Here is a 19,916-nt window from a genome sequence, read left to right on the forward strand (position 1 = left end):
AACAGGCAGAAGGTCGTACACATGAGAAATTAACACACGTAAAGAAATATCTGCTGTAACACCAAAAGTATTTGACCTCCATTTATACCAGTTCCTGAAGGTACTTGGAGACTTTGGTCATTCACTGTAGGACCAATTGCCCTGACTCAGTAGCAGTACTACCCCCTGGCACTTTAGCGTATTGTAAGAATCATTTTCATGGTTGCTGTAAGATTCAGGATGACTGGCGCTCCACTGGGTTTGAGATTGTGGACTACATTGGTGAAGTGGGAACACTGTATAAGATCAGACCACATGGAGAAGATGGACCCATTAAAACTGTCCATTGCTCAGAACTTAAGTCTGTTCTTACCTGGCAACAATATGCCAGGTGAATCAATGGTCTACTGGCCCTTTCCAGCCCCAGGAGTGAGTAGAGCCAGAAGGACCTAGAATTGGAGATTATTCACAAGTGGCCATAGTCCACACGAGAACGGGTGTAAGGAACTCTGAGGGTCAAGTCCAAGTTGATTCTAGTTCTCAGCCCTCAGTGCTTCAGTCTAGTCCAACATGGGTACAAAATGATTACTCTTTTATGAGTATAGGTTCATCTTTAGCGTCTCAACCCCAGGTGACCACACGAGAACAAGAGTTGAATTTAGAAACTTCTCTAGATCTTCATATAGCTCAGTCCCTTGATCAGTCAGGAATGGGTTTAGTTTCTAGGACATCTTTTAGGCGTTCTACTCATGGGACTCTCAGTGTTCACCGGGATGGTGACCATTAAAGGTAGGGGTGAATTTGGAAAAGTTGGTTGAAGGCGCTTTTGCTCATGCCCACTAGAGGGTGCACTGATTCTTTATACACATCACTTCCTGTCTATAGAACCATGTCCAGTGGTTGAATCCTTTGCTACACTGTGATTGTTGGTTGCTGGAAGAACAAGTTCTGTTGACGGCAAATGTGTGTTATAAATGTGCCAATGCCATTTATACCTAAACTGGACAGGCTATTATTTTGGGGGCTTGGTAGCGTGTGGTCATAATATGTCTGCATCGCATTGATTGTGTGTAGGTGTGAAGATGAAAAAAAAACAATACAATCAAACCCATATGTGCTTGTTGAATATCCAATTATACATTTAGTCCCCCTTTGCTGTTATAATAACCTCCACTCTTCTAGGTAATCTTTCCACTTTATTTTGGAGCATGGCCTTTGGGATGGCATGGCCTCCTGAAGACGAGATTAAAGGGGGAAACCCCTCAAAACAAACAACAACTGAAAGAAGCTGTGGTAAAAGGCTGGAAAAGCACCACAAAAGAAGTGTGTAACAATTTGGTGATGTCAGTGGATCAGCGCTTGATTATTTAGTGCAAGGAAGGGATATGCAACCAAATAGTGTTATTTACTTTGATTTCCTTGAAGACTATCGGTTCCAATATTTTTGCTCATCTCAAAATGTTCCAAGTTGTTTAACACATCTTGATGTATATATCATGAAAATAAAGCTTCAATTTTGATCTATTGTCTCATTCATCTTTTGAACTCAAACCCAAATGTCTTCAGTGTATAGCAAAAACAAAAGAATTCCAATACTTTTGAAGAGGACTGCATGTATGGCAAGGTTGACTGAAGACAGGTGGGGCTGATGGCCACTGATTATGATTAAGACAGTGCTCTCTGCCTCCCTCTAGTGATGCAACAAGTCAGTTGTCTACTTACACCACAATCCATTACAAAACTACAGATTCTCATTCCTATTTGGTGTTCAAATCTTCACAAGGAAATGTGCAATGACTTTTTACAACTATGGATTCACCACAAGAACATCAGAGATCTCCCAACATGCTTCACGGGCTACAGACATGGAAGCCATGAACTACACTTCCCAGAACACACACACACACTGCCTCTTTCTCAATCACCGGACTTCTGATCAGGCGCACCCAGAGGCGTATCTACAGGGCAGGCAAGGTAGGCAATTACCTGGGGCCCCACATACTGAGAGGGCCCCTTAGTGTTGATCATTTAAATTAGAAATCAGAAATTTTCATCTTAAAATAATGTGCAGCAACATCTCAGCAACCCCCTTAAATGGGGCCTCTTTGCGGGGTGCTGTCACATTTGAGGACTCGTTTATGCTCCGCCACCCCTTCACACTCGAGTTGCATGAGCTTAATTCCTGAAAATGAATCTAAAAAATGAACTTGTTAAGATTTTGCTGATACTGGAATCAGAATTAAATTCTTGGACCCATACTACTGTTACCTTCTCAGTACCGAGTTTGGGAAGAAGTCACACAGACACAGAGTTCAGTGAAAGCTTCTTAGTTTGATGCTGAAATTATCAGAATATATATATATATATAGAAAGGCGGAAGAGCTAGATCATTGCTTGATTTAATTATGAACAGAGAGATTATTGTGTCAGATCAGGGACAGGGACTTCTGTGTACTCAAAAGGTGAACCCAATTGCTGGAGGGATTCTCTAGGGAGGCGCCTTAGGAAGGAGATTCTTGTTGGTATGATTCATTCTTTTCAAGATCCCTGAACTTTGTGGATGATATGGGATGTGGAAGTGCCAATCAATCTTCAGATATTTGCAATGTTTCTGTGTTACCTTAGAAACAAAGGGTCATCCATTATCGCTATCAATAACCTGAGGTGCAGGTCCATAGTGCAGGATTATTTCTTTGGCTAGAATTTTAACAACAGTGTTGGCATTTTCATTTGAGTATGGGAAAGCTTCTACCCATTTGGAGAATTTGTCCGCAGTAACTAAAAGGTATTTGAGACCTCTGGCAGTTGGCATGTGTGTGAAGTCAATTTGCAATGCCTAAAAGGGGCCACTAGGTGGTGGCAATGCATCATGTTTGGCGTTTTTTCTTGTACATTTGCTCTAGCACAGGTCAGACGATGGTATAGCCAAGATCCCCACTCTTCATGCAGCATGAGAAACAACATGAAAACGACGCAGAATAATTTTGCTTACAATAAATGGGCTGAGTAGTCTTCAGATTTGCAGTATATAGGGGTAACTGTATATGATCCTCTTTGTTAGAATACTGAGCCCACAATGTTTTATGGACTGAGGCAAGTGCATCAAGCAGCAGACGCTCGGCGCAGTCAGGCTCATGCTCATCATCAGCAACATGACAAACAGAAGAGAGACAGAGGTTAGATGGAGTGAGCAGTGTAAACTGTCCGTATTGTGAGTAAACATGTCAGTTTAAACATTAAATCCTGATCTAGTAAGTTGAAAGGAGATGAAGGGATGACAACAAATCTGTGAAAAAAACTAAATGTCAGGGTCGTCAGGGGAAGTAACATGTAGTAACATGTAGACAGTGCGGTACACTGTCACTTACTGTGAATATTGTCCTGTTTTAGTAGTATTGTACTGTCCTGTGTTGTTAGCACACGTCTGCAGGTGCACTTTGTGTAGAATGTGTAGCTCATATTTAGATCTGTGTCGTCTCATGTGGTTAGTGTCTTGTTTTATGTAGCACCGTGGTCCTGGAGGAACATTGTTTCATTTCACTGTGTACTGTACCAGCTGTATATGGTGGAAACGACAATAAAACCACTTGAACTTGAACTAGGGAGTGTATTTTTGGACCCCCATCTATTCCCACAGAGTTAATGCTAGAGAATACAATGAAAATCAGGACAGGTTAACTGAGCGTATCTGGTGTGATGTTTAAGTGAGTCAACAAAATGACCAGGTTTATCAGTCAAAGGCAGAGCATCACAAATGACTTTTATTTCCATAACGCTAGGCGGTTTCAGGGTATAACATTTACCAACGTGTATGAAGCCAAGCTCGCATGTTTGGCTCTGTTCCAGGGCTTGCGGTGGCGCCCTCGAACTTTTCTACTTCAGATTCAGACGGATGAGTATGATATGGCAGTGGAGTGCTTGGGGAATCGGGGGAGGGACAGCTACATGCTAAATTTTCATGGTAAATTTTTGTGAGGTCTTTTGAAGTGCCCTTTTCTTGGGAGGATATTCTACGTTTGATTGAGGTTTAATATCTTCCCATGCACTTAATGCCCACTTCATGTATTCATAATCCCATCCAGGGTCCCCCAAAGTGTCTCGAATGCATAATGCCACCGTTAATAAATGAGTTTCATTGAAAGTACTTTCAGTGAAAGTCTCTACGATGCCTGCATTTGCAAAAAAAAACATCATGGATTAAAACGATGTGATATTTTCAACCCACACTTCAAGAATACAAGGACATCTACATGGAGGCAGAAAATAAAAGATCACTTACCTCCATCCATATGTCCCACTTCTGACACCACTGGTTTCACTTCAGCCTCAGAAGCACTCTGCTTACACATCTGGTAATGGACATTTGTCCAAAACATTATTTCACTGGAAACTTTGTCAATTAATATAATTTATAACCAATTCTGTTCATACTCGACATAGTATTTCCTATATCACTTAGTTAATGCAAGTTTTCTCAAAGGTTAATTGATTAAAAAAATGAATGAAATAAAATATTATGGGACACAAATGCTCATATACACTCACCGTCCACTATTTTAGGAGCCCCTGTACACCTGGACATTCATGCAGTTATCATGTGGTAGCAGAACAATGAAAAAGAAATCATGTAGATATGAAATTCGAAAACATTTTTATCTGTTTTTTTTTCCCAGGTCGTCATCTGTCCAGTTTGGGTGAGTCTGTGCCCATGAGACTCAGGAGACTGTATTTCAAAAATAATATTGTAGAATCCAAATAACCTTTATGGATCTTTATTGGAAAGGGTTTAAACAATATTTTTGCTTGTTCAATGAACCATAAACAATTAATGCACCTGTGGAACATTCCTTAAGACCCTAACAGTTTACAGGCGGTAGACAATTAAGGTCATGGTTACAATAACTTAGGACACTAAAGAGACCTTTCTACTGACACCAGAAGAAAGATGTCTAGGGTTCCTTCTCACCTGAGTGAACATACCATTGACCTGCTGCAGGGAGACATGAGGCCTGCAGATGTGTCCAGAACAATAAACTGTAATGATTGTAATGTAAGACACCTAAGATCGTGCTACAGGGAGACAGGAAGGACAGCTGATCATCTCTGCAGTGGAAAATTACATGTAACCATGTCTAACTTGCATGTACATGTAATTTGCAAAAAAAAAAAAGTGAGTAGCGGTACATCTCACAACAAGAAATGACAAATCTGGTGCAGTCCATGAGAATGAGATGCACTGAAGTACTTAAAGCAGCTGGTGGCCACCAGATACTGACTGTTACTTTTGATATTGCCCCCCACCCCTTGCTTTTTTCTAGGACTCGTTATTCCATTTCTGTTCATCTGTGAAACTTGCTCAGTTGAAATTTGTTGTAAATAAAAACATTTGAATGTGAGAGGATGTTTCTTTTATTGCTGAGTATATGAATTTCCATATCCTTCCTGACAACTAAAACCAATCTGGCAATTTTCATGAGGTTTTTTTTTTTTTTTTGTCTTTTGCACCATTCTGTGTAAACTATAGACTGTTGTGTGTGAAAATCCCAGGAGATCAGCAGTTTCTGAAATACTCAAACCAGCCTGGTTCATGGAACTTACATCCAAGTCACAGAGATTTTTTTTTTTCTTCATTCTGTTGTGTGATACCTTTGGCTTTCATACAAACCTTGCCCTTGGTAGTGCGGTAGACGTATGTTTTTGGCCCACCTGAACAAAATCTGATAATGTGATCACCATCCCCAACCTCATCAGTTAAATTGCCGAGATAGGGCCCCAACGGAGGTTCCCAGTCGCCCTCTCTAGATGTAAAGATCACGCTGTCTGTGTCACTGTACAACAACCTATCGCCCAATTTGTCCATCAACTCATACAGCTCTAGACGTGCATGAGCTGTTGTAAAAGCCCCAAGAAAGATGTTGATGTCACGAGTCTGACCCCCTTTCCCATCCACATAACACCACTGAATTAGTGCTACGCTGTCTGACACGAAGGAAAAGTGTTTAATGTCATAACCGTCGCTGAATATATGTTGTGTAAACTGTTCTGGGTCCGAAATTAGTTCTGTACATGGCAAGTTTTCACGCATGGAAAAACGACCCCAAAGTGAGTTCAGCAGAAGTTTGTTAATAGAACGCTGTGCTGGGTTATGACTTATCTTATCAACATCCATCTTAATTCCCTCTTTCCCAAAGTAATCTGAGATGTAGGATTCCTTGTCTGCATCCGTTACAACATGTGTGGGCAACCAGCTGGCCTCTTGTTTGTATTGTAAAAATGTTTTAACATAGTCACAAAACAAAGTTTCTAACCGTTGTGTAAAATGCCACACCTCATCCACTTTATGTTTACAACATAACCCTTTTACACACCTTTCAACAGCTCGATGCTGACCCAACAGCCTGAAATCGCTCTTTCCTCATCAGTATGGCCACACGGGTCTGTCTGATTCTGATGTTCTGCGCATGTACGACAGAGTGGAAACATAAGCTTACCACCAGTCCTATAGGGAAGGACGGGGTGAAGCAGTTTTCGTGGTGGCAGCACTGTAGCTTTGACAAACCCATAATAATTTTCAAGAGGTTCAAAATCCTTGAAAATTATTTGTGGATGTCCTATGGGGTAACATTTTTTGGCCTGGCAAAAGGGATACAAACTTGTAAAGTCGACCTATCCTATTTTTTCACAAATGTCGGTATTAGAAAATATATTGCAAATATCTATGAAGTGTACTCAATATGTAACCTACATTTAGAATTACTACTTAAAACATAATCGAGTAATCTGTATGGGTTGGAAAGCATAATCTAAATCAATAGAACAATGTTTGATCGGGTTGTGTTCTAAGTGTGGATTGAGTTGGAGGAATTCTGTGTTAGTCTGTACCTCTCTGCAACTAAAACTATAAAACGCTTTCTAACACGTGATATTCTAAGTGTGTACATTAAGTGTTTTGTGTTTGTTTAAAGCAGCTTCACTTTGTGGCAATAAAAAAGCAATTAGACACATTCCAGAACTGGGTTTCTAAACAAAGCCTCCTAAGCTTGTAAATCAGGGACAAAAGAAAAGATAAGGGTCAAGGGAAAAGTACCAAGATGAGGCTATAGGATGAAATACGTGACATGGTAAACAAACCCAGGTCTGGTAAAACTTTTAAAGAATATACAACTGACTACACATATGCCACAAATATAAGGTATCGTATGGATGTGAATAATTAGTTAAGGCAATGGTGATTGGTCTGGTCTATAAAGAAAAGTTGAATGCCACACCTAGGGATAATTTAACTACGTCAGGGAGGTATATAAAGACATGCTTGTATATATACAATTCAGACTCTCTGCAGACAGTCACACTTTGTTGGTTTTCAATAACGTTTATTCACTTTTGACATCTACTAAACTCTCTGTCTCTGAAGTTTTTGACTTAGGCTAAAAAGGTTGATTTTATTCACAACATCGGCTTTGTGATACAATTTGTATGCGTTAGTACGACCACCAAATAGAGCGTTGCGCGGTCTCAATCTTTCAGGATGTGTGTAAGTGGACATAAAGGCCATTACAGCGACATCGGTCTGTTTAAGGTTATTCCAATCACACTCCCACATTACCTCAACATCCAGACCATATGCTTTTTCCAATATTTTGACTTTGTCATCAAATTGTCTTCTGAGCAAGCCATAGGGCACTTTTGATAACGGATGTAAATGGTTGGGGTTATAATGATAATCATGCCCGTGAAACATACAACCATTGCATTCGAAAGCGTATTTTGACATCATCCTTTTCATAATAACCATTGAGATGGTATTTTCCAACCACCATCTCACCGTGGTTTAATGGGTGCTGAATGTTTATGCCACATGTTGTTTTGACATATTCAAGCCATTCAGTGGAAACGGTTGAATATGTCTTGTTGTGATTTTGTGTTATGTTTGTGTTATTGTGTTATTGTGTTATAGGTCAGAGCTAGGGAGTCTTTTGGTAGGAAGCGGGTTTTATACATGGCCATGCAGCACGCTGTTAAAGTGGTGTATCTGAATGGGTTGAGTTTGGTACACTGTATGAATTCGTGATGGTACTTCATTGATTTCTCACGGAGCAAAACGACGTCGTTCTTGCCATACATGGTGAGTTCTTTTTTAAAATCAAACACCTTACCTGATACCATAACATACCACTCATCAAACAGAGCCCTCTCTTTTTAAGACATTGTCTCATAGCCATAGAAATGCTTGTCAGGGTATGGTCCTACGTAGTCTTCATTTTCTATTCTATTGAACATGTGTGGAAAATGACCTTTCTCAGCACAGGTTAGATTTAACGCAGCGGACGTCATGGCCAGACGCATAGGGATGAATGAGTAGCTATCGATGAAACGTTGGTTGGATGTCTTGTCATACATTAAAATGATCTGACAGCCTTGCACAGTAATTTGAAGTATTAGGCCTGCTTTTGTGAAATATTCCAAAAGTATAAAGTTGTCAAACCCAGAAGCATTGTGTGCAACCCATGTGAAATTCTAATAACGTGGCTATCTAAACTTTTTAACAAGTCGATCTATACAGTCTGTACCAGTGGCTGTGAACTATTCCCCATTAAATGTAATGGTGCATATGAAATTTACAACGTGTTTACCGTCTATGTGCTGTGTCTCAAAATCATAATAAATGTATTTGTCGCTAGGTGGTTCCATTTCTATCGGTTGTATGAAACATTTGTGTACTCCGTCATTAACCAATTCAGCTTTACAATGGATACAGTGTTCTGCAATACAGTGTTCTTACATTTCTGACAGTATTTAGTGACATCACACTGAGCGTACTGTTGTTATATCTGCATTTGTTTATGCACTTAATAACAGTAGGCTGATCTGCAGTACCGCAAACACTCGTGACATTGCCTCATTTTGCCAGCGTATTTATGACAATCAGGTGCATTACAAACATTGCAAACGTATTTACACCTGTGGTCTCTACAGCTAGTAAAACCTTGGTGACAGTAGTCGCACACATATGGGGTACAATGAACGCTTTTAGGTTCTTAATCATGAAATAATGTTCGTTGTGTAGATACAAGAACACGGTATTATTATGAGGCTCATCATTGGTCGTAAAGCGTTCCGACCGACCAGTGCATGTTTTATGGAACACCACTATTTTAATGTGTAACAACCGTTCAAACCATGTGATGTCATTAAACCCTATCTTTTGCTGAATACCCCGCAGTGTTCTGCAGAGACTTGGCTATCGGTTCTAGATCAGTACACAACGTTTGTGGATGTATAAAATGGGCCAGACAGATTGCAAAACACAGATTCTTAGATATATTGTCGGGGCAACACAGATTCATTCTGTTTCTGGCAATTACTTCGTTATGGGCTAGATCACATATCTTTCGATAAGCACCACCGTGTTTACCACGAGCTATAGACACATTTAGATCCAGACAGTCATCAGCCCGCATGTTAGAATTGCTTTGAATAATGTTCTCAATCTGGTTTGTGAACACGTACACGTTGTAATCGTTGTCAGGTGACAAGACAGCGTTAACGTCAGAGAGTAGACTAGGGCCTCTCAAGGTAATGTTGATTAAACCCCCATCACCGGTCAGCAGTCTGGAAAACGACACTATTTCAGACATGATATCATGCGGAAATATAGTGTACTCAGCCAGGTCTGGAGCGGTTATCACACACATGTTTATACAACGCCGTATCTCCAAACTATTAAATCTGATTCTCGGTACCACCGTATAACCACCAACATCTCCACCCTCTCTTACAATAGATTCAATAGACGATTTGGATAACCCAAAATTTTGCTCTGAAGGATTAAACGATTGATACGATTTGTTGTCTGACCCCCACCCCACCTGTTGTGAATTTGAATCATGGTCTAACGACGAAGTTGGAATTGATTCTGCTTGATTGTCAGCCATTGATCTAGCCATGTTTAATAATTCCAACAATGTATCAGTGGTAGACTCAGATCTATTCTGATCCTCCATTGTCCGAATTAAATACTGTAATGTCTCTGTGTCACCGGGCTGTTCAAAGGAACAAAAACCGTCGTAGTCGCATTTTCTAGATTTAATTACTGCTCCCTGATTACAAACTGTTTCACCACAACTCTTTGACATTGTTAAAAGATTTTTTTTATTTATTTAAACAAAACTAGTAAAAAAAAAAATCACACACAGTAAATGTAATAAGTTAAATAGTCAAATGTTTTTTTTTTAAAAAAAAATAGTTAAAAGAGTGTTTATTTTTCGCTGTTGTTCCATTTTAATGTGTTAATACATTGATGATTCAAGTGAGTATAACGCTGATCAGTCATCTATTAGGATGGTCTGAATCCTGCACTCTGGGATCAATTGCTTTAGTCTCCGCCCACATACCTGGAGGAAAAGCGGTAATTTTACACTCGAGTAAAGCTCTCGTGGAAGTAACACCGACCGTCATGCTTGTGATTTATTTCTCCTCTATATAGGTATGTTGTGCATGTTTTACCCACCTGTTTTATCTGTGTTAACTTGCTGACATTTTGAGACGTACTTATATTTTGTTTCTGATAGTTTTTGAGTAGAGATAAATAAGATTTGTCCTCTGTGTGTGTGTGCGCGCGCGTCCTCGCCTTGTACGGAAAACCAGAAAGGTGCTAGCTTGTGTTTAGTCGTAATTTGGACATGAAAGTCGTATTTTTATGTGTACTTTTATTTAAATAATGTTTAATGCACTTTAGGTTCACTGTTTGTTTGTGTGTATTGTTGTAGTTTTGACAATTGATTCGAGTAAAGCTCTCGTGGAAGTAACACCGACCGTCATGTTTGTGACTTATTTCTCCTCTATATAGATAGGGGGACAACATAAACAGATAGGAATCAGTAATTACTACAAGTAAACACACAGATGTATAAAAACCGTATTGTACAACTCACCCGAGTTTGGTGTTTTTAACTAATTGTACAATCTGCTGTAACAACTCCGTCGTCAGATATTGGTCATGGCCAACGCGGGGAATCTCCCCAGCAAGGAGCCTCTGAGTAGCTATAATATGTTTATGCATGATGGGGTGTTGTTGTGAAGTATCCGTTACAGATTGATTATAAAAACGCTGTTTCTTCTCAAGGCTGTCCAGACGCTCTCTGAATACAGCAAAACTCTTCAATCCCCGCAATATGCCCCTCGATGGTCTTGAACCCGGAACGTATCAGTTATAAGGCTAGATAAGGCTCTGTTGTTGTCTATAATAGCCGGCGACTCGCGACCGTAAGCTTCTTGATTTGAAGGTAGGGCCTCAGAGTCGTCCTCTCCCGCAGTCAGACATTCGCTGGCACGCGTTTCTCAGGAGCCGGGGAAAATGCACAATCATCCCACGATTCTAACAATTCACGATCCCAGCTCAAAATGGAGTCTATAGCGTGCGGTTCAGCGGCAGCACGTTCACTCTCAACTGACTCTGGAAAAAGAAAAACATGAATTAGGAAATCAGTATGAATTAGGATGATAAAACACTTTCCTTTTTTTTTTTTTCTTTTTTTTTTAAAAACACATGCTATATAGCGTCTGTCGACCCTGGGGAAGATCTTGATGGCTTAGGCGTTGTAGATGTCATTAAACCTCTGTCTCTCAAATATTTGTCAGTCGGAGCATGGACCTGAGCGACCGTAACTGTTTTACGCTTGTTCTTTCTAGGCTTTGTTGACACAAGCTGTTCAGTAGAACCCACAGCACGATTTTTGAACACGGGTGTGTCGATCTTGTTTACAAGATTTGATAATCCATGAGCAGTAAACAAACAAACACAAAGAAACATAAAACCACATTTAAATATAACCGTCAAATATCTAATTATTACAACACTTACTGAGCACGGGGTTATCCGACCTGACTCGCGGAGCTGCACCGCCTGAGTTCAATCCTTTGTGTAAAATAAAAAGTATAGGCTAATCATTCTACACATACACAGCACATCATACATAGGCACAAATACTTATAAAATACGATGTCCGGAATAGACACAATGTCAGCATCACCTGTAGCGTTAGATATCTGTTTAACCATTACAGCAGACCCATAAATTTGTTTATAAATAAACATTCTTAATAATGCATAATAATAAAAATAATACACTTACTGTTACGATACACAGCCATCTTCTCTTTGAAGTATTGCTCAAAATAAAAACAAAACTTTAGCGATGAGCTAAAATGAGAACCCACCAGTTCATCTAAATTACACAGCGCAAGCACTGGTACACAGCCGACATCTTAGAAACTTCTGCGTAACTGACTCCGCTTTTAAACACAGTGCTTACCTATTTGTGGGGATTTCGTAAAGCCATTAACACCCCAAGACGCTAACTCATTATCATAAACAAACTGATAGGAGTACACCATGACCCCTGGTCATAAAATAAGTGTCTCCCCCACAAAACTCTTGGTCAGGAAAAACACAGTCATAAATTAGATGCACATACAAAACAGAATTGTAGAGTCATAAATTAGATGCACATAGCCTACAGAAACTGTCTGCAGGTGAAACACATGTATGGGCGTAGGTTTAGAGAGTGAGAGAGAGGTGTGTCTGAAACACGTGTGTATGGGCGGGGTTTAGAGAGAGAGGTGATTTGGTTTTAATATCATTACTGCGTTACCCCAGCGCATGGAAGACATCTCGCGAAAAGTTATCTTCTAGTTTAAACGATACGGCGATTCTTTTAGCCAACACTTTGACATTTTTACCTCATAAGGATCTTTGTTTAGAAGTCATGTAATATGCGCGATTCTTTTTAAACAGCTCTTTTAATAACTTTTACCTCCTAAAGGTTTATGTTTGAAAGACACGTAATACACACGATTCTTTTAAACAGATTCTTTAAAAAAAGCTTTTTATTTAAAGGCAAACCGGGTCCCCTGAAAACGTAATCAACATTTGTTTTCATTTATTTTTCAAACAAATTTTCTACTCATATATGTACACGTTCAAACATCATGCTTTTTCTAACACTGTGTTTACACAAATGAAATACCCCCACACAGCAACACAAACACATACCCAATATTAACCATTTACAGGCTTTTTCAGTTGTATTTTGCCCCCCCAAAACCAGACTCCTTAACATAAATACCTTTGTTGCGGACTCCCCCTCCCCGCCCCCTCCACACACCTCCGCCACAGCCCAGACACACAGGGGCCAGATTGACCCACTGATGCCGTCGATACCCCCACCACTGGTCATAAATTAGGTTACCTACCAAAATGGCAGTCATGGAAGCACAAAGGGCCACAAATCAGCACAGACTACTTTGATTGACAATTTGACAGAAAGTGTATGATATAACAACTTCCACTGAAGTTGACAGCTGGAGAAGGCAACTTGCAATATACAGTGGTCATATTGACTAGAATGCGATCGTGTAGAAAGGACCATTGGCTAGCCAGCACAAGGTCTCCTATGTAGGTAGTCACCATAGTCTGAAAGTAGGTTTACTTCCCAGACTCAGGTCTCCATCAGCCTCCTGCTGAGGTGTTGGAAATGTGGAAAGGAACACCCACCAGCCTAGTGCAAACAGACTTCCTGTCTGTGGAACAATGGCAGCGCTTGAATTGTTTGCCTCAATTTGGTTGTTAGTCACTGGATGAACAACTTCATCAACTTGGTGCATCAACTTCAGGCAGAGAATGCTAAACTTAGATGAATGGTAACAGGGTTTTTCCTCAAGATCCTACCTTGAGTTTCCTAGAACACTCTGGGGTGCAGCAGCCTTGTGCACAGTCTTGTAGTATTAATATTAAGAGTTTTCTGTTGATTCTAATACTGTCTCTGTCAAGCCTGCTGATGAGTTAGCTGAGGTTAAAGAAAGCCTCCATAAGAAGCAAGCTCATTTAGAGCTTGGAGTTTCCTGTCCCCCAAACTATAATAGGATCACCTGTGCCCCCAAGTGTTGAGACTTGTAGCTCATGGTACCATTTCCAGCCAGACAAAGACGAATATGTTTACATATTCGAATATAATGAGTCTTTATTTTATTAATCACATATACATTACAGCACAGTGACATTATTTTCTTCGCATAACCCAGCATGTCAGGAAGCTGGGGTCAGAGCATAGGGTCAGCCATGATGCAGTGCCCCTGGAGCAGAGAGGGTTAAGGGTCTGGAGCAGTGCTGGGGCTTGAACCCACGACCTTCCGATCAGTAACCCAGAGCCTTAACCACCAAGATATGATGTTATAACGATTTAATTTGGCTTGTGAAATCGACAGAAAAAAAGAGACAAAATACAGACAGGGGAATAGGTGTTATTCTGCAGGTTTATAGGTAAAAATTCCCACAGCTGAATATCAAAACTTTAGCTAGCACGTTAGCAGAGGTCTAAAACCGAGCCCTGGGCCACAACACAAAACTCAATAGCAGATAAAAATCTAAAATCATTTTAAAAGATAAAATAATCAAACATACTTACAGGTTCTGATTCAGAAGCACAAGATTGCCAGAGCAAAGTGGGAATCGCCCCACTTTTCAGGAGTAGCCTTGGTGTGTAGCCTGCTGTGTAATCGCCCAGGTTCAGGAAGCTGTCCTCAGTAAAATGGGCCATGCACAAGCAAACGTTTAGGTTTTACTGCTCAGGAACAGAGTAATAAATAATCAGTAACCACCGATTCCTAATTTAGTCCAAATACTTTATATTTGTTTGAATGCAAACCAAAGTTTTTCCTATATTTTTACATTTGGACTTTTTGTAGCAGAAAACAATACACTGTATGTCATTTGTTATTTATCTTTATATTCTTGTTGAAACATGTCAGTAACATGGACGTAGGAGCCATTATACATTGGGGGACATGTCCCCCACATTTCAAAATCTAGGTTTTGTCCCCCACTTTTTCCTCATATCAAGTTTTTTTTTGCATTGCCTGCATTCTTTGAGGATTTCTGAGTTGGAGTCTCCAAATTAAACAATTCCACAGCTTTTAGAAACACAGTTCAATAAATAAAATGAACTTTCTCTATAATAAGCACAGGGTTCAGACTCCAGTAGCTAGGGGTCACTGAACTGTTTGCCTCTTGCCAAGCTTGAGGAGAGCAAAGTGTCTGTCACTAAAAGGCAACAAACAAAACCTGGTATGGATTTTCAGAGAGATATTTCCCTCTTCAAATATTGAAGAATTCTCATCTCTGTGTGAACATTTTGACTAACCATACCATTAAATCATTTATGCACACGTAGCAATGGCACATACACACAATTTTGGTGTGCTAGCTAACTTGCAAATGTATGCATTTTTGACAGTTTCATAGCTAAATAATTATTTTGACAATAAAATTGTCGATCAAAACCAGCAAAAAATTTCATGGGCTGAAATAGCTACGATATTCAAATTCCTACCTCAAATACAAATTGGTAAATCTTACATCTATACGTTTGTGTGCTCGAGCGTCCGAATGCTGTGTCGTAACCGCCCTCACCTCAGGATGCAAGGTGTTTTTCCACTGAGGGTCATGGAATATCTCACTCTCAATTTCTATATACACTTTTGGGTCGTTTTAAAGATCCATTTTTTTCTTATGTTAAAAGAACCAACAGATAATATGACCTCCTTCAATTTGGAAACATTATAGAATCTCGTTATGAAAATTCAAATAGTTCAATCTCCTTACCAGGAGGTACCTCACCCCGATTTATCATCACACGTGGGGTTAAACAAGGCCCTATTTCTCCAATTCCCTTTGTAATGAAAGAAATTATTTACAGAAATGCTTTCTATTTTTATTACAAATTCAAACATAGCTCCGTTAAAGGTACTTGGGCAACCAGTAATCACCAGCCAGTTAGCAGATGATACAACCATCTCTATGAAGCAGCTAACGGAAGTTCCCAAGATATTACATACAATTCACATTTTCTCCAAAGCCTCCGTTCTAAAGCTAAATTTGAATAAGTGTGAGCTAATGCCGGTTCAGCAAAGACGCTTAACAGAGGCTTACAGCATCCCCATAAAATCCACAGTTAAATACTCAGGCAAGTAAATATCCAAAGATTCAATTGAAAGTGAAAATATGAATGTGTGGAAAGTAGTAGATGAATAAAGTAAACATTGCTCATGGTTATTAAGAGATATTAGCTTATTGGGTTGAGTATTTTATCTATCCTGCATACTCAAAGTAGAGCTATTAATAAAGATAAATCAGGTTGATTTTGATTATATCTGGATCAGGAAAATTCATTACATTAACAGAGCAGAGATGACCAAAGAATTTAAAGATGGAGGCCTACAAGCCATCGGTTTTAATTGTATAAATGGGACCTTGAAAATTAATTGGTTAAAACCTTTCCTCAACAACAACAACTTCTGGTTCCATATTCCCAGAGAAATATTTAAGAAATTGGGAGGGATCAGATTTTTACTTAGATATGATTTCACTATTCAATGTTTACTGATTAAATTATCGCAGCTTCACCAGCAGGTCATGTTATATTGGAAACAGTTGCACCTCTGGGATTATTTTCAATGCTGTAATTACAAAACTAAAAGATCGGAGACTCCCACTTTGAAGATAAAACCTTTCATAGCATGTGAAAATATGCTGTTATATTTTTACTGTTTAATGTTTTACTGCAGAATCACATAAAATCCACCATTAAATATTGTTCATTTTTACACACACACACACACACACACACACACACACACACACACACACACACCAAGGCCCTTCCTGCTCTGCAGAATAAACCAGATAAACCAGTTAGACGGTGTCAGTAAAACTAGACAGCTCCATTTTGTGTCGAGGGGAAAATAAACCATTTCAGGAGTAAAAACACAGGGAGTATCTAAATCTAAAGCTATAATATATAAACACACTGAATGTACACCAGATGCAGAAGAGTTTTGTGGGTTTGTACTGAAGTTTGAATGTACACAGGTTGTTTTATGACTTGATACCGTGACTATTTCCTGTAAGTGAACTCTGTGCTGATACAGGGTTTGATTTAACACACCGATGTTGGAGTGAAGTAAACGTGTGTCCTGCTGTAATCTGGAGGAGACATGACCTCCAACATGAGTGTGTCTGGAGACCAGGACTTAAAGAAAGATGAGAGGTGAGTTACTTTTCCATTCACCAGCAATAAATACACACCGTCTCATGGGAACAGATCTGTATCTCTAAACACTCACTAGTTTACAGAGGAACTAAACTTTGGTTTAAGGTGTTTAATAGCAGTGAATATATCACTGATCTGATCTAAGAACAGTTTAGAGAAATCATTCACTGAGAGAAGAGTGAAAAGGACTGTGTAATGTGGAGGAGAAGAGCAGCGTAGCTTTGAGTCAGTGAACTCTACAGGTTTTAAGACCCAGCTGAGTCAGTTATCTGTGACTGGGACTCCTGACATCAGTGTAATTCCTGAGGTATGAGGCGTGTCTCCTGTTTGAATAAGTGTGCAGACTGTAGCTGAATTAAAAAGATGGAATTATTGGTGTTTAATGATGAACACATTGTGTAACAGTGCTGAGACAGCAGAGTACAGTCAAACCTTGGATTGCGAGCATAATTCCTTCCGGAAGCGTGCTCGTAATCCAAAGCACTCGTATATCAAAGCGAATTTCCCCATAAGAAATAATGGAAACTCAGATGATTCGTTCCAAAACCCAAAAATATTCATATACATAGTAATGATTAACACAAAATACCATTTTATATTTTTATTATTTAAATTTAATAGAAAGTAATCGAATTTATTAATTATTGTGTAGGACGACATTCACGGTTACTAATGGAATCACTGCTGTCTGTTGGCTCGCCGGAATCTTTTTCTTTTTGTACGACATTAACAAGGAACCTATCCAGTGACACTCGCTTTTGCCTCCTTTTAAGGATTCCTCCTTCGCGGAAATGTGACATTGCATTGCCGTTAAACAGATTCATCGCTCGCACTGCTACAGTCTTACTCGGGTGGTGCTTTTCTACAAAATTTTGCGCTGTTTCCAACATTTTACACACCTCCCTAATCTCATTTGAAGTGAGGGATTTCTCCGTCTTTTTCTCCTCCCTGATCAATGGGCTGGAGTAATGGAGTGGTGTTGGGAGGAAGGAACTTGACCTTAATGAACTCAAATTCCTCCAGTATGTCATCCTCAAGGTCTGGAGGATGAGCAGGGGCATTATCCATAACCAGCAAGACTTTGAGTGGAAAAAGGAAAAAGTTCTAAAAGGTATTTCTTCACTGCATGACCGAAGACCTCGTTGATCCACTCAACGAACAAGATACGAGTGACCCAAGCCTTGCTGTTGGAACTCCACATAACGTTTAACTGGCTCTTCTGCACCCTTGCATTTCTTGAAGGCTTGTGGATTCTTGGAATGATACACGAGCAGGGGCTTGACTTTGAAAGCGCCACTTGCATTAGCACAAAACAAGAGGGTGAGACGGTCTTTCATGGGCTTCTGACCAGGAATTGCATTCTCTTCTGCTGTAATGTAGGTCCTCTTTGGCATCTTTTTTCAAAAAAGCCCCGTGTCATTGCAGTTAAAAACTTGTTGCAGCAGGTAACACTTGTAAACCATGAGCTTCTGGAAATCGGCAACGAAAAGAAAAAAAGAAAAGCAGCGTATACGTACCACTCGTATTGCAAGACCTCGCTCGTATATCATGTTAAAATTTATTACAACTTTTTGCTCATCTTGCGGAACACTCGCAAACCAAGTTACTCGCAATCCAAGGTTTGACTGTATTAATTATTGCTGATATTTCTGTTCTAATTACAGAATGATGGAGGGAAAGAGATCAGACTCACCAGAATCCAGCTGTGTGTCCATGAAGAGTGACCGGTCAATGGAGCACCCACTTAAGTTCAGAGACGGAGCCAGTTCTCCTGATGTGAGGTCAGTACAGTGAGGTGTTTTACAGCAGTGTTCCACCTGATCAAACTCACTGGTCTCATTATGAAGCCCTTCATGAGCTTTATCAGGTGTTGAAGCAGTAAAACACTAAAGTGTGCAGTGCTGCAGCTCTCGGACTGGCAGTGTGGAAAACTGCTTTAAGAGTTCAGTTCAGCCTGCAGTCCCTGAGCTGGAGGGTCTGTGGTGCTACACAACAACATTTACACCTGGGACATTACTGACTAGATCACTATTTTATTCATAAACATGTTAGTGTCAGTGAGGAAACCCTGAAATCAGTGTATTGTGTTAAGATGATAGTGTTAAATATCTGTCTCTGTATGTATTAGTGTGTTGTGCAGCTATGAATACATATAGTCTATATTACATCATGTGTTTTATTTGTTCACAGACCACAAAAGATGAAATCAAACATCAGCAGGAATCAGCTGGACTCCATATTCAAGGTGTGTGTGTCTTTTTAATGTGTGTAACTTGTATGTGAGTAGGTTGCAGGTTTTTTATTTAAGATAATGACAGTTCACATGTTTATCGATGTGCAGCAGCATTATGGGTAATCAGACAGAATTTCAGTTGTAATAAAAAGAGACCTTTCTTCTTTTCATAAAATAAAAGCATCTCTCAGTGTGTAACATTATAATATTGAGATGTGTTCCTGTGTGTTTCTAACCAGGAGCTGGAACACAAAGTCATCACTCTGATAAAGAATGAGCTGAAGAGGTTTAGGAAGCTCCTGAGTCCAGATTACCCAGCATGCACTGAGAGAGAGGTGGAGGATGAGGAGAATCTGCACAGTGTCAGAGAGGGAGCGCTGAAGATCACACTGCACGTCCTGAAGAACATGAACCACACAGATCTCGCTAACACACTGCACAACAGTATGAGCTCTGAGTCATGGCTTTATTCCATCAGGTTCACTTTAGAGAGAGGAAATAGTTTTAGATATTAACACTTTTAGTTTGAAGTTTGAGTTTAGTTTCATGTACATCTGGTGCTTTTCTGTTCTGTTCGTGGTCCAGTTGGTGATTACT

At 39.7% G+C, this 19,916-nt stretch overlaps 1 protein-coding gene across 2 annotated transcripts in view; it reads left to right on the forward strand.

Annotated features, from left to right (window-relative positions):
* Positions 1 to 19,916, forward strand: part of LOC128616750 (NLR family CARD domain-containing protein 3-like) — a 76,391-nt gene that overhangs the window by 10,991 nt on the left and 45,484 nt on the right. Inside the window, exons 1-5 of one of the 2 annotated variants that reach the window (XM_053639544.1) lie at positions 16,739 to 16,805; positions 16,965 to 17,083; positions 18,751 to 18,867; positions 19,277 to 19,331; positions 19,559 to 19,763. In XM_053639544.1, coding sequence (XP_053495519.1) covers positions 17,031 to 17,083; positions 18,751 to 18,867; positions 19,277 to 19,331; positions 19,559 to 19,763 — 430 coding nt within the window. In that variant the 5' untranslated portion in view covers positions 16,739 to 16,805; positions 16,965 to 17,030. Of the gene's footprint in view, positions 1 to 16,738; positions 16,806 to 16,964; positions 17,084 to 18,750; positions 18,868 to 19,276; positions 19,332 to 19,558; positions 19,764 to 19,916 lie in introns of those variants that run through there. The other variant, XM_053639543.1, reaches the window with a different exon arrangement.

This window comes from Ictalurus furcatus, chromosome 13, assembly GCF_023375685.1.
Source record: "Ictalurus furcatus strain D&B chromosome 13, Billie_1.0, whole genome shotgun sequence".
In the NCBI taxonomy this organism is placed as follows: Eukaryota; Metazoa; Chordata; class Actinopteri; order Siluriformes; family Ictaluridae; genus Ictalurus; species Ictalurus furcatus.